General features: G+C 37.9%; 1 protein-coding gene across 1 annotated transcript in view; it reads right to left on the bottom strand.

Annotated features, from left to right (window-relative positions):
- Dnah7 (dynein axonemal heavy chain 7) overlaps nt 1–15,087 on the bottom strand; it is a 210,385-nt gene that overhangs the window by 107,561 nt on the left and 87,737 nt on the right. Inside the window, exons 25-30 of the mRNA XM_042688311.1 lie at nt 14,897–15,065; nt 13,918–14,020; nt 13,660–13,787; nt 6,890–7,102; nt 3,726–3,824; nt 500–748 (exon numbers count right to left, since the gene is read on the bottom strand). Of these exons, the coding sequence (XP_042544245.1) occupies nt 500–748; nt 3,726–3,824; nt 6,890–7,102; nt 13,660–13,787; nt 13,918–14,020; nt 14,897–15,065 (961 nt within the window). The remainder of the gene's footprint in view (nt 1–499; nt 749–3,725; nt 3,825–6,889; nt 7,103–13,659; nt 13,788–13,917; nt 14,021–14,896; nt 15,066–15,087) is intronic.

Genomic DNA, 15,087 nt, shown 5'->3' with positions numbered 1-15,087 from the left:
GACACTTAGTTGGGTGCCCGTGGCTCATGTCTGTAATCCGAGCTACTCAGGAGGCTGAGATCTGAGGATCATGGTTTAAAGCCAGCCCAGGCAGGAAAGTCTGTGAGACTCTTATCCCCAATTAACCACCAGAAAACTGGAAGTGGCTCTGTGGCTCAAGCAGTAGAGTGCTCGCCTTCAGCTGAAGAGAGTGCCCAGGCCCAGAGTTCAAGCCCCATGACCACCACCAACAACAAAAAGACTGACTCTTGTCATTGTTTTAATTCTATGGGGATTTTCCACATGCATGACACATCGCAGCCATTATACATATGCCAATTTATCCTAAAATTTCTCCATGTTTCATGTGTTCATAGTAATTTATCTACCATGTTATTTATCTGTAGAGCTATAAGATACTCAATTCTCCCCAATACTTCTAGAGCTTACAACACAAACTAGCAAATTAAAGATGAGCACAAAGCTTGCTAAAAGTAAATTATGCATTATAACTTATTACCTTTTCACATATATCATTTAGTGCTCCAGCTAACACACGATATGCACTAGTTTTTCCTCCAAATGGTTCACCGACAATCATAAAACCATGGCGCACAATCATCATTTCATAGATTTGAAGAATCTTATCAGAAAAGAATTTGGTCATTTGCAAATTCATGGCCACACAATTGTCTTTGATAGCTGCCAGCAAATCATTGTAATCTGGTTTTGGTAATTTCACCCCAGGGAACAAATCCGAAGTAATTCCCTGATGACAGATAATTTGGAAATGTTGCATTTTATATATGCATAGTAAATATACCTAAGTAAATAGTTTTGTATTGGTTGAAATATACACATGTTTAATACAGATGGAAGTGAAGTCACTAAGTAATAATGGCTCCAATCATTATTCCTTTTCTGCTAGAGATTTTACAGCTTGAAGTTTTATATTTCGTTTTAGGATATTTTAAAGTAAAAATCTGGACTGCTAACACTATGTAATTTCAAAGCTTATTATTAAGACTGTCATATTGTCAAAAGGTAATAAATATGCCAATAGAATAAAAAGTGCTGAAAGAGACCCATATATACAAAAATAGTTGATGTTTCAACAAAGGTGAAAGGGTAATTCAGTGGAGAAGACTTATCAGGAAATAGTGTTAGGACAATTAGCTCCTCCCAAATAATTAACTTTAATGAACATCTACATATATGCAAAAATTACTCCAGAGGTAGTTATTACATAGATTGTGCAGTTGAGTCATGTCCCCAAAAATTCCCTGTTAACTGAGAACCTGAGAATACAACCTTATTCTGAAAATAGGATCTTAGACATGGAATTGGTTAAGCTGTCATACTGAGTTAAGGAAGGTACTAAATACAGTCAATGGGATCTACATAAGAGAAAGGAAGAGAGATTCTGACACAGAGATAGAGGAGGGCAGGCTGCACCATGACGGAGTCATCTGGGACTGGCATGGAGCAATTATAAGCCTTGAATATCAAGGAATGGAGGGAGCCACCAGAAGCCAGGATGGGGCCGGGAGAGAGCTTCTCCGGGACTTTAGAGCTTCGCCCACAGCTCAAGTCAAGCTTCTAGCTCTGGAACTACAAGAAAACAAGTGTCTAAGGCTCTTATAAGCTGGCAATTGTATTTTCTGAGTATTATCACAACTTACATGAGACATGGCTGCTCTTTTTACTTTGAAAATACAAACTAAACTTTAGAAGTGTTGAGAATGGGATCATACAGTCAAGCTCTGCTTCAGAACTTGTGTTACCAGTTGAATTACTCCTAAATTTTGACCCTTAGATGTTGATAAAGAAAAAAGTTCATACGAGTTTCCAAAGCAATTTTCCCTCTGGCAAAGAAAAGAAAATAGCCACAAAGCTGAGGGGGTTAAAAATACCTTATAGCCTGATTACGAGGTTCAAATCCCGGCTCCTTGTGTGCTCACCAGAAATATACATTATCTACCATTTTTGTTCCTCAGTTACACCGTTTGTAAAATAATGATAATGACTTCACTTATCCCTTTAGGTCATTTGGAACATTAAAGAAATTGCTATTTTTAAAGGGTTAAAACACACCTGGGTCCAGGCTGGCAATGTAGTTCCGTAGAAGATTTAATGCTTAGCACATGTGAGGTCCTGGGTTCTGTTCCCAGGAGTTCCCTCACCCCATATATTGCTAGTTCACATCAGGAGCATAATACTTGGTAAATAAACAGAAATACTTTGTCACATGGTTCAAATGGTTTAAAAATGTCCTTGAAAGGAGACAACTCAGAACTGCCTCTCACCCCAGACCCCCTCGCCCTCAGTCTGGTGTCTGGTGTGGACCTGGGAATACAAGGAGATATCCTGCCATCACTCTGGGGCAGTCTATAGCTATCTAGTGCCCTAGTGCCTTGGCTGTGTCCTGCAGCACCAAGAGAAATTGAAAATGCCAAGTTTGCTTCGCTAGAGAAGCACAGCTCAATACATGTGTCTTGAATGAATGTACAGCTGCATGAGAACACATCTAGTGAGCTGTGTTTTCTTTTTCTTTCTTTTTTTTATTGTGAAAATACCGTGTGAGCTATATTTTCTATATTCTGAAAACAGCCTTTGCTCCTGGAAAATCTGTGTAGGACATGAATACATCTTTCCTTTCTGAGTTGTTGCATAAAATGCCGGCACTGTTAACTCTAAATGCTAAAGAAAACTCCCCTCAGGATGACAAGACAAAATTGGTAGAGACAGTTACAGAGCGCTAGTGACACCAGACCATGCTAGTGGCAGCCCCTCTTCTCCCAGCCCCACAGCAGCCATGGTATCTGTCTCTACAGGCTGAAATCTAAATGTCTGCTCGGGAAGACTGAGAGTGCCACATTGCTCCCTTGATTCTATCTGATGTGGAAAAGAGAAAAAGAATGGCATCCAATGATTACAGAAACGTTAAACATTATGTTAATACTCCCTCCTTTCAAGCAATCATAGTCTAATTGTGAAAAAAGCATGACTCCCAGCCAGGTGCTGGTGGTTCATGCCTACTCAGGAGGCTGAGATCAGAGGATTGTGGTTCAAAGCCAGCCCAGGAAGGAAAGGCTGTGAGACTCTTATCTCCAATGAACCACCAGAAAATCTGAAGTGGCGCTGTGTCTCAAGTGGTAGAGTGCTCACCTTGAACTGAATTTCTAAGGGAGAGCACCTAGGCCGAGAGTTCAAGCCCCACAACTGACAAAACAACAACAACAAAAACCCAAAAAGCATGACTCTCAAGCCTAGTTCTTATTTGAGGTTATCCTGAAAAATAACTTCATCAAAGTCATCCCATTCTTTTAAGGGAATTAACATTATTTATTTTATTTCTTTGGTCAGTGATTCAACAAATGTTTACCAAATCCCTAATTTATACTAAGGATTCCATACAGTGTTAGGCAAATTACTTTTCTTCACAGAGAGCCTCGATTCTCATGGGATTAACAAGTAAATGTTTTATAACTTTTGTATGCTCATTATATTCTGCAGAAAAAATATTGTAATTAAAAATCTCAAGTTGTTAAAAGTCATCTAAAGCAACAAAGCCAGCTGGACGCACTTTAAATAAAAACTAAAAACATGATCTATACTTCTATAAACTATGTCGCTGTCTTTTATAGTGAAAAAATCTCTTGCTGGGAGTTTTGAAAACTTGGATATTTGGTTAATGCCACATTATTATAAAAGATTTGTTGTATTTGAATTATAAGTGTTCTTACCTCAAAGAGTGGTAAATCATGAGACAAAAATTTTGGCAAATTTACATCAATAATAGACCTGAACAGTAAAATTTCTTCATTTTCATTTGGATATTTCAGCTGTAAGAAAACATAATCATGAATGAAGCTATTGGCATCCGCTAAATGCATCATTTTTTGTGTGTTTCACCCATACACAAACAGGCAAATAAATGCAAAAGTATGTCTTTCCTCATTTTTTTCAGATTGTTTTTAGTTACAGAAACTGATATTTACTTCGGTTGAATTAACTGCAGTGAGGATTTTGGCCACAATTCAATATAGGTTGGGAGCTGCTATTGCTTATGTGTTGGGTAGAACTTGCTGAGAATATTAGCATTAGGTTGGTGTTGTGAAACGAATCATTAAAAGAAGGAAATCACTCTGAAAAAATGTATTTGAATTGAAACCATATGAACAACACTCACTCATTTGCCCATATTTTGATGCTGAGACTATTTGAGTATAGAGGTCTGTACCTTTTCTTTGCTTTTTACAAAAACTACATCAATAATGCATCAATACTTCATCCAGTTTTGTTGTGTTGTTTTATTTTTTGGCAGGGGCTAATGTTCATTCAAACATACCTAACAGACAACTTAAGTGTCTCTTGAGAGACAATTTAAGTAATTTTTTTAACTAGTCACAATTTTCATGAGGTTTACTTTGTTTACAATTTTTTCATCCTTATATACATTTTTCTTGCATGCCAAATTTGAAGTCACTATTTCAGAACTTCATCTTTACTGAATCTTTCTTAAATAATGCCCTTAGTTTTTATAGAATCTGACTGAAGTTGAACTTGTTACTCAGATTAATATTCATAGGATACACAAAAACCTGTATTCCCCAACTTCAATGCATGTCACTCCAAAGTTTCTTCTATCATATATTGATTTTATAAACCTTTCTGTCATGTTTGGTTTTCTAAAATATTTCTACCTAGCAAATTCTTTATTCTTACTTAAGTGACTATAATGTAACAACGTCTACAGTCATATATCTGTCAGGTTCAGCCATCTATGAATCTCTAGGGCTCCAGATGAAAACGCGAATCCTGCTTTTCTGGGTGTTGTTTTCTATCCAACCACAAATGAGTTAGATGTCAGATGGCCTGTTTTGTTATTTGAGAGGCTATTATTTTGAAGCAAATGTTGAAATTGTCTCTTGCTATAATAGAAACAAACTTCAAAATATTCAAGCCCAAACATTCAACAACTCTAAATTAGCTTTTGACAAAGAATGATGGTGTTCATTTGCAGGATTCATTTGCAGCCTAACTTTAATAGCTTCATTCTATAGTCAAGATTTCAGTGATGACATCCACTAGGACAATGAATGCATTATCTGACCACAAAGCAATCCTGACATGCAAGGTTAATACAAATTTTTGCTTCTAGGCACTTTTGTTTATTGCAAAAAAAATCCTATAATTTTAAGTTATGTTAGGCTAATGTGAAATAGAATATCACCACTATATATCAGAATTCTTGATAGCATTATTACAGAAGATAAAAATGTATGCCATTGTTCTCAATCATGTAGGATATATTTTAAAATTTGTATTGTCTACAAATCCTGAATGTGAAAATCTTGTAAACTCCAAGGTCACATTTTTCATTGTGCTGTTAACTGGAGGCTGTCTTGCCTTCATAAAGAAACTAATTATGGATAGTTATATTTCATGCTTCTCACTCAATGCTTCCACAGTAATATTTTAAAAAGCTATCCAAGTCTCTAAAGTATTTGGACTTTTCATGTTTATATATTGTAGCTTAGGCTATTTTAAGTGCAAACTTTTTCTTTGTTAATACTGGGGGTTTGAACTCAGAGCCTTGTGCTTCCTAGAGCTTTGCAGTATCACTGTTTTTCACTTTTTATCTTTTGGATAAGGTCTCCCTTCTTTCCAGGCACATGCCTGGGCCTCAATCCACTTACTATAGGCTTTCCATCATCTATGAGATCACAAGTGATCTCATAGCCTCCAACTTCGCTTCTATGGAGCTAAAATCTCACAAACATTTCAGCTCAGGCTGACCTAGCGCCATCCTTCTAATCTCAGCCTCCCATGGAGCTTGGGATGACCAACATGTGCTATTGTGACCAGCTATGGGTTGAGAAGTGGGTCTCACTGACTTTTCTTCATAAAATAGCCTCAATTCCGATTATTCCATTTTCAGCATCCCAAGTAGCTAGGACCATAGGTTTGAATCACTGGCACCAGACTAGTAAAAACATTTTACTGTAAAATTACTATGTACTGTTATTTCAGAGTTAGATGTAACTGGTAATTATGTTAAGACTATATAAATAAAGCCTTCAAAACAGTTCTCAATAGTAAGCAGTTTTTCCTCATTGGTGATACATTGTTTTGAATATTTAAAATTATGGAAACATACCTAAATCACTAAAAATTGCATGGATAAGATTTACAAATCACAATAAAATTTCTTTTTTATGTGTAAACAATAATTTTTTTTGTTGGTGGTGGCGCTTGAACTCTGGGCCTGGGCACTCTCCCTCAGCTCTTCACCTCTACCACTTGAGCCACAGCTTTCTGGTGGTTAATTGTAGAGAAGAGTCTCAAGGCCTTTCCTTTCTGGGCTGGTTTTGAACTGTGATGCTCAGATCTCAGCCTCCTGAGTAGCTAGGATTACAGGCTGGAGGCACCGGAGCCCAGCTAATAAATTATTTTTGAACTCTAGTTTTTTTATTCAGTTCGTTAATGAAACCAACTAGCTAATAGCCCCTCCGTGCAAACAACAGTCCTAAGATTGGCAAATGGGAAATGTACAAGCGGAAGTACTTGTGTTTTTTTATTATATACATTTTTTATTGTGAAAATACTGTACTGAAGGGTTACAATTACATTGACAAGATAATGAGTACATTTGTTATCAATCATTGTAGCCTCCTCCTTTGTTTCCCCTTCCCATCCCTTCCCATCCTCCCCCTGCCCCCTCCCCCAATCCTCCCCCCCCCCCCCCCACCAAAGTTGTAAAGTTCGTTTTCGACATAACGACTTGTACATCTCATTGTTGCAATGGGTCCACCTGTATCCCTATTTAAATGATTTGTTTTTTTCCTTCCCCTCCACAAATTATACCGACATCAAATACAGTGAAAGCAGGGGTTTGTGTTTGTACCTTAAGGTTCCCAGCCGCAGTGAGCACAGATTTCACAGCCCGCATCCCGTAGTCGTAGTGATGTTGAGATGACAGCTGCTCAGAACACAAGCGGTATGTAGCCACAATTTTCACTGACAAGGGCCGAGCCGTGACAAACCCACAGGAGTACAGGACGATTTCCGCAATCATGGCATAGTCGGGCACCATCATTGCTACTGTCCGAAAGAGAGCCTACGGGGCAAAGGTGAAAGCAAAGCCTGATTTGCTATTGAGGCCGTATCATAAATATATCAGTAAGTTTTGTAAAGGCCTTTTCTTTTCTATCTAAATAGTATGTATCCATGACGTTAGATTCTTTGTGGGAAGTAACACGCTACAGGAGAAAGAATATCAAACTGGAAGGGGTGACATTGATCAATTGGTATGTTGAATAGAAACGCCTTTGAATACCTACTTAAAGATAACACAGCAAAGTCTCGGAGACTCTAATCTCCAATTAATCACAGAAAAGCCAAAAGTGGTGCTGTGGCTCAAGTGGTAGAGTGTTTTAGCAGGAAAGGAGCTCAGGGACCGCCCCCAGGCTCAGAGTTCAAGGACAGCCCCAGGCTCAGAGTTCAAGGACAGCCCCCAGGCTCAGAGTTCAAGCCCCAGGGCTGGTCAGAAGAAAAAAAAAATAATACAAATCTTTAAATTTTGAAATAAAAATAAACAAACAATAAAAAGAGTATCTAAGTCTGTTAAGAAGAGTGTCTCAAAGTCTGGCTTCTTGCCTGAGCTGAGAAAGAGCCTGCTGTTGGGAGGCTGGGTCTTAATCAATATTTGCTAAGGATCCAATTAAGTACATAACCTGAGGCTAATCAGATAACTGCTATAAACAAGACTATAGAAGATAAATAAAACATTTTGAGATATTCTAAATGTCTGCAGTCACCAGCTAGTCCTTCTGCAAGCATAATAATAGAAAGGGAAACTTGAAATGAGTAATGTCATTATTATTAGAAATAAACTAATTTTCCAAATTATAATGATAATTTATCCTCATAGCATTTTACATATTGTGAGGCAAATAAATGCCATGAGTGGTAGTTAAAAATAAAATTGGATAGATATTTTAAAAGAATAAATATGAAAATGTAGGCTTAGAATGCATCTGGTCTCACTTTAATAGCTCATATATTAACACAAGAATTTCTTGTACAAAAGCAAAAAAAAAAGTAGGAAAAAAGTTCTTACAATGAATGACAATTGTATTCATACAGTTTGTAAATATCTTCTGGAAATGAACTGAATTACCAAAAACATAAGGTAGACAAAAAAAAACCCCACAACTGTCTTAAGTCATTTATTATGACTCTTCCAAGTTTGAGAATAGTTAAAAGATTTGCATCAAGATCCTTCTCTAAATGTATTATCTAAGTTACTAGGAAGAAGCTTAAGTACTATTGTTTTTACTATTAAAATTGATAAAATGTCAAAAATATACTTAGTATTCTAACTACTACATGCATGAAGAAAAAAAATGAAAGAGAATTACTTTCCAGATTCTACCTCTTTAAAAAAAAGGTAAATTTTCGGGGCTGGGAAGGTGGCTCAGTGGTAGAGTGCTTGCCTTGCATGCCTGAAGCCCTGGGTTCAATTCCTCAGCACCACATAAACAAAAAGAAAAAAGCCGGAAGTGGCACTGTGGCTCAAGTGTAGAGCGCTAGCCTTGAGCTGAAGAGCTGAGGGACAGTGCGCAGGCCCAGAGTTCAGGCCCCATGACCGGACCCCAAAAAAAAAAAAGGTAAATTTTCAATGGCTAAGACAGAAATGGAGAGACAGAGAGAATGACTGAATTTATAAATCAGCCTGTCTATGGCTAGGTAAGGTCTTTGCATAATAACACACATTTCTAGTAATTTGGGGTCAACATTCAGTACTGTGAGTTATAGGTTTGCCTCTGATCACACAAGGCAGTTCCCAAATTCCTGTCCATACTTTGCAATAGAGTTGCAGAATGCTTTGAAACACATATTAGTGACTAAAAGAGCAAAAAAGAAAATCAAGTAATCAAGAGCTTTTCCTGATGTTCCATTCATTAGCAGTTTTCCACCATGCTAACTGCATGCTACCCACAAGATGTGCTGACATGAGATGCGCTGACATCCTTTGATTTTGGATGTGTTAAAGATAGTTGATTAGTAATAGTAACAAATCTGAAAAGAAATTTGTGCTTTTGAAAGAATCAATGAGTATTGATTCTTCATAATAGTTTTAGTCTAACAAGTACCTTCCAAAGTAGAAATGTGCTTAAAAATATTTAATATGTGGGTTTTATCTAGATGTAACAGAATGTTAAAATGAGACTATCTGCATGAATCTAAAAAGAAATAAGGACATACCTTCCATAGGAAGATATGGAAAGGAAAGGAAGAAAAGAAAGTCCCAGACTTAGGCAACATTCCCGGAATTGAATAAATTCCCTAAATGTAGTCAGTGTGAGCAGATAATCGACAGATAAGCAGATAATATTTATTCAGTAGAAACAAATGAGAACTACTGCCCTGCATTTCTGCCCTACCTATTCTTTGAAGGAGGATGGTGCATAAACATTTAACCATGACTTCCACTTATTTTTTCCTAAGGATCTGGAAATCGATTTCACAGGTATTTTGATGAGTTTGGGAACAAGTTTTGACTTTTGATGGGTGAAATAAAAACTTCAGGGTCTATTTTGCTCTTTTTCCTGAATACCATGAAGGTGTTTTACCCTGCAGTCTCTTTGGAAAGCTATTCCTGAAATTACTGGCTTTGTGTCATTAGAGGGTCTAGAATGAGCTCATATTAAAAGTATTTGGATCAGATCAATGACTATTGATTCTTTGTAATAGTTTTAGCCTAACAAGAAGCTTCTGAAATAGAAATGTACTTAAAATTATTTAATATGTGGGTTTTGTCTAGATGTAACAGAATGTTAAAATGGGACTATCTGCATGAAATACCACCAGTTACCAACATATGTGAAAGCTGCCCAATATGCAAAAATTTAAAGAAATGTATGCAACCCTTGAACTTTCACATCTACCTGTGCATCATAGAATATTTGAAAGAGAAAGGCAAGAGAGAGAATTTGTGAAAGGATCTCTCTGAGGGGAACTCATGCTACACATCACTCCTCACAGCTCCAATGTTGTTGTGTGCTCCTCCCCCCTCCCCCCCCCCAATTGCATGAGAGCCTGGGAAGGCATGGATCTGGTGGCTAATTCATGCCAGAGAAAGCAAAAGTGGCTCATGGCAGTAGGATCAATGCTCAGAGCTTGGTAGGACAAGCGATATGAACATAGGAAAAGAGTCTAACTGAGCTTAACGGAGGCTTTGAAGCACTGCCTGACAAGAAGGCCCCGCAGAACCCATGGTTCTGTGCATGGATCAGCTCCAAACATCTGCCAGTTCCACAGACATCAACCAGGTGGTCACATCTGTACTGCTAGTTTAAAAGATGATAACAAATTAATATGTCAGGCAGGAAAGTGACAATTTAGCACAACACTCAAGAGAGAGCAATTAGTGTGCGGAAAGCTTTGGGACTATGAAACCAGGAAAGCCCCATTTGACAGACAGATGCAGGGAAATGGCAGTACATACGCACGAGGTCCTAATGATAAGGCTCTCATAGACTATGCCAAGAAAATAGTCAGATGCCGGTGGATCCCACCTGCTAAGTGCCGAAGGAGCTGTTTGAGGCCATCCAGGGCAGAAAAGCTTGTGAGAACGTATCTCAAAAAAAGCAAAAAACAGGACTGGAAGAGTGGCTCAAGTAACGAAGAGACAACCTTTGAAGAACAAGGCCCTGAGGTCAGACCCCAGTACCACACAAACATTTTTCTAATGTTTCACATTGCTTTATTATTTTAGAAAATGTGTAACAAAAATACATGGAACTGAAAGATGAGTTACAGTACAGTGGGCAATTATGAATCTAAACAAGACAAGTCTATGAAGCCTAACCCTTCTTGTGGGGGCAGAACATTCCATTCTGCTAGGAGAGAATCACAACCTGATTAGGCATGATTACCTCATACTGCCCTACTGTTCTAACCTCAGAGCCCGGCAGACTTGAGGAGAGGGATTAAAAATAAATAAAACTCAACACAAGTCCATCTATCAGTTCCCCTCTTCCTCTCCCATTAGGTTCATCTGCAGAAGGGGAAGCCCTGAGGTGGAGCCTGTGAGGCAGCTTCAGGCTCTGCTAACTGGTAGACACTTGGGTACCCTGAGGTGGCTCAGAAATACACTGTGGAATGACCACTGCGTGCAGCAGCAGAGATGCATCCGGGGAGGAAGGGTACAGAAAGGAGCTATGAGAACCACTGGCAGGAGGCCTGATTTCCACAGAATATGTTTGCCCAACTTACGGCTGAAATAACCTTTGCCAGCACACTGCACACAAGCACCTGAGGAGTAAACTCCTCCTGGGCCAAATGCAAAGTGAAATCCATGCACACTTGTGCCAAAATTTTATCACCTTAACAGAAAAAGAGAAAAACACTCGGTTTTAAAAGAAAATCCTTCACATCCAGCTGTGTTCAAAAATAATAATTTATGGTATTAACATCCTTAAAGCAAGTACCACAAAAGATTTAAATCATTAAGCATGGAAAGACCTACTTTCAGATGAATATAGTTCTTAACAAGGGATAGAAGTTCCAGTGGGGGAGGAAAAACTGGATGACACTCAAGTTGTCAAAATAAGAGAAGCGGGCGGAAATACTAAAGGTGTGGGGTGGGGCCAGAGACTCTGCAGGAGTCCCAGCAGAGCAGGGTGCCTGGGGGGGCTGACTGGCCGACTCACCAGGTAAATGCCAGGGAGGGCTCAAGGACGAATCTGAGACTAATAACAACACTTTCTGGGGCACAGCTGGCTTTATTTTTATTTTTAGGAATACATTCTGACTTGTTAGGAATTTCTATACATATATACTGGAACACAGATGTTCTGTAGCAGCTCTAGCCAGGAAGACAGCACAACAGGAACAAAAACAACAAAGAGCTATCAGAATTGGAGAAGAAACTTTGGCTCAGTGTAGAAGAAGAATCCACCATCCCCAGCCCTGCCATGTGACTCTCTACGATTATTTCAATGGGCACACTGTAGAACACTCTGCAGCCACAGTTATGATGGTCTCCAGCTTTTATTACACACTACTCCCAAGCTTTTGCCATCCCTGCTTTTATAAATATTTATATAGAGAGGTTGATCCTACTGAATAAAAAAGTAACATAAGTGAATGCATAACAGAATTGCTACAAAAAAGGTTTTGCAACAGAAAATTGCAAAGAAAAGCCACAAAATGCTTCTTAAAGGATTTATTAGTTTTCGTCCTAAGCCATACCTTCTTCCTTCAAAAGTACATTGATTTAACATATAAAGGGGCATAAAGTGGTAATGCAAAAATACTTGGCAGCAATTAGTCTTATCAAAAGCTTTTATGGTAGAAAAGAAAAATTGTTCATTTATTCTGAAGCGCTGTCAGTCTACCACTGGGAGCAGTACAAGGCATTTAGGATATTGTCCAAGACTTGGCTTGGGGTCTATTGTTATCACTGACCTATTCTCCAATGTAATTCTTCATCCATTAGCTGCAAGCATGGATTCTTCATGAAAGAATATGAAATGGCTTACGAAGATACAGAAAACAAAGGCCATGCTTTACTAATAAATACAGGTTTGTTTTTAAATGAAAGTTCAGTATTTTGTTCTTTTTTAACAACAACAACAAAAGGGCTGCATGCTAATGAGAACTGAGAACTGATGTGGGAGGCAAATTGTTTCAGCCTGTTTTAGACCACAATGTAGCAACATAGCTCTCATCTTATGCTCTAGCTAAGGAAACATTTTAAAATACAGAAAGGCTGTAAGTAAAAGCTGTCTTTTATGATTATTTATAATGCAGTAAAACTAAAAGCAACCAAATGTCTAACCAGAAAACAGTTCCAGTTCAATGAATTTATTAAAGTTTGAATTACATTTATAAAGATGAGGAAATGCTCATGCTATAATACTAACTTGAAAGAATTTGCATCTACACATGCATTCATAAAGGTAGCATATACAGCTGTCTGATTTAAACTTTGTAAAAATGCATTTATAACTGAAGGGTTATCTAGAGTACCCAAAGAATTGGCATCTTTTTAATTTTGCACATTTTAAAATAAGCACTATATGAAAAATGCAAGTTTTGGAATTTGTACCTGATGTGCACATTTATTTTTTCAAAGGTAATTGAGTCTTTACATATTATCTACTGGTCTAGCAGGAGGTAGGAGGGCAGGGACAATAGAAGAAAATAGAAGTGAATTTGTTCAACCTATATTCTATCTATCTATATGAAGATAGCATAATAAAATTAATTAGTTTGTACAATTAATATGTGCTAATAAAAAGAATATTAAAAAGCTCAACAATATCTTATAGCTATTTTTCTAAAATAGCTTAATGCTTAAAAGCATATATTTTGCCTAAAATTCTAGGGAAATGCAACAGTGATACTCGCAAGACAGTATGGAGAAGTGATCGATGCCACTGGGGGCCGGGGTGAGGGGGCAGGGAAAGTTGGAGAAAAATGAGGGAGAGGGTAGCAAGTTCCACAAGAAATATACTTATTACCTTACTTATGTCACTGTAACCCCTCTGTACATCACCTTGGCAATAAAATTTAAAAAAAATTCTAGGGTAACAAACTTTCTTGCTTAGGTTAACTTCGTACATTGTAGAAAGGAAATAGGTGATGTAATTGTGCCCTCTGTACCTTCAGATTATCTGGCAGTTCTGATCGCCCAGCATACCCAGGGTTCATTGTTATAAAGACAGCGCAGGTGGGATCCAGCTTTAACTCAGTTCCTTCAAACACCAGTATATCAGTACCTGCATTAATACCTATGGATAATCAAGGATGAAAGGAAAGGACTTAACAACTCCACGGGTACATGTGGCTTGCGCCATCCATTCTATCCTCTATGTCTTTTCTTTTTGCATGATGCAGAGAGACAGACTACTAGCCCATTACCTCTTTGGATAGTAAGGATTTGTTGAGCAACCACAGAAAGTACTTCCAAATCAATTCTGTTAAACTCATCAAAGCAAGCCCAGGCTCCACAAGATAACAGTCCCTGGGAGGAAAGAGTAATGAAAAATTTCAAGTTTATCTGATTGAATATTACATTGAAATGTTACATTTTTCACCTGATCTTTGCAAGGATTTAATATCCTTTCAAGGAAATTGCTTATTCGCCTTTATCTTTAAAGACAGCTTATTTTTTCATTACCAATTCATTATTCTTCATGAATAAAGAGCTTGATCAACTGGAAAAATTTTCAATTTATTTTTCCCTCACTGTATATCTTCTGGTATTAAGATGTATGCCTGTGATTCCCAAGTGTTAGTTGCTTTTATTTACAAGTTGATTTATTTGCTTTTTCTATCTAAATGCAATAGAATGGGTTATAATGATCCATTTAAGAGGTCTTTTGTTGTCAATGAGATTGAATTATGCTCTGAACACCTGAATAGCCAACAGCTTGTAATCTTAATTCACAAACAATTTCCTGGCAAATACGTATTATTTGATTATAGGTATATAAATAGGGACTTCGTATCTTTAATTCCAGCTTTTGGAATCTTCAGACTTGAAAGAGTAAATATCTGACTTAGAATAATGGAAAAAAAGCAAAACTAAAACAAGGATTTCACTGAAAAAGATGAATAAGGATGTGTCATTAAAAGTACTATTATGGCTGCGCGAGGTGTCTGTGGTGCGTGCTTGTAATCTTACACACTCAGGAGAACGAGACCTAGAGGACTGTGCATCAAAAAGCTGTGCTGGTCAGAAAATTCTGTGAGTATCCATCTCCAAAATAACTGGCAAAAAGAGGGCCGGAGGCACAGCTTGCCAGGCAGTGCGCAAACGAGCCGAGTGGAGGGAGGCCCTGAGTTCAAGCCCTGGTAATAGCAATAGATTTTTTTTTAACAAGGAATGAATTCAAACCTTAAAGAATTTTCCTAATGCCAGATAATCCAACCCATCTGAACAGTTGAAAACAACACATTGTTTGGCAACAGCTTTAGCTAAGTCCTTGGTAGTTTCTGTCTTTCCGGTGCCAGCTGGACCCTCAGGTGCTCCTCCAAGGTGCAGGTGGAGTGCTCCAAATAAGGTTCTGAAAGAGAAGAAATACTCAG

The sequence above is a fragment of the Dipodomys spectabilis genome, unplaced genomic scaffold (assembly GCF_019054845.1).
Source record: "Dipodomys spectabilis isolate Male_0828 unplaced genomic scaffold, ASM1905484v1 ptg000115l, whole genome shotgun sequence".
Taxonomy (NCBI): Eukaryota; Metazoa; Chordata; class Mammalia; order Rodentia; family Heteromyidae; genus Dipodomys; species Dipodomys spectabilis.
This window is presented reverse-complemented; position numbering and strand designations above follow the sequence as displayed.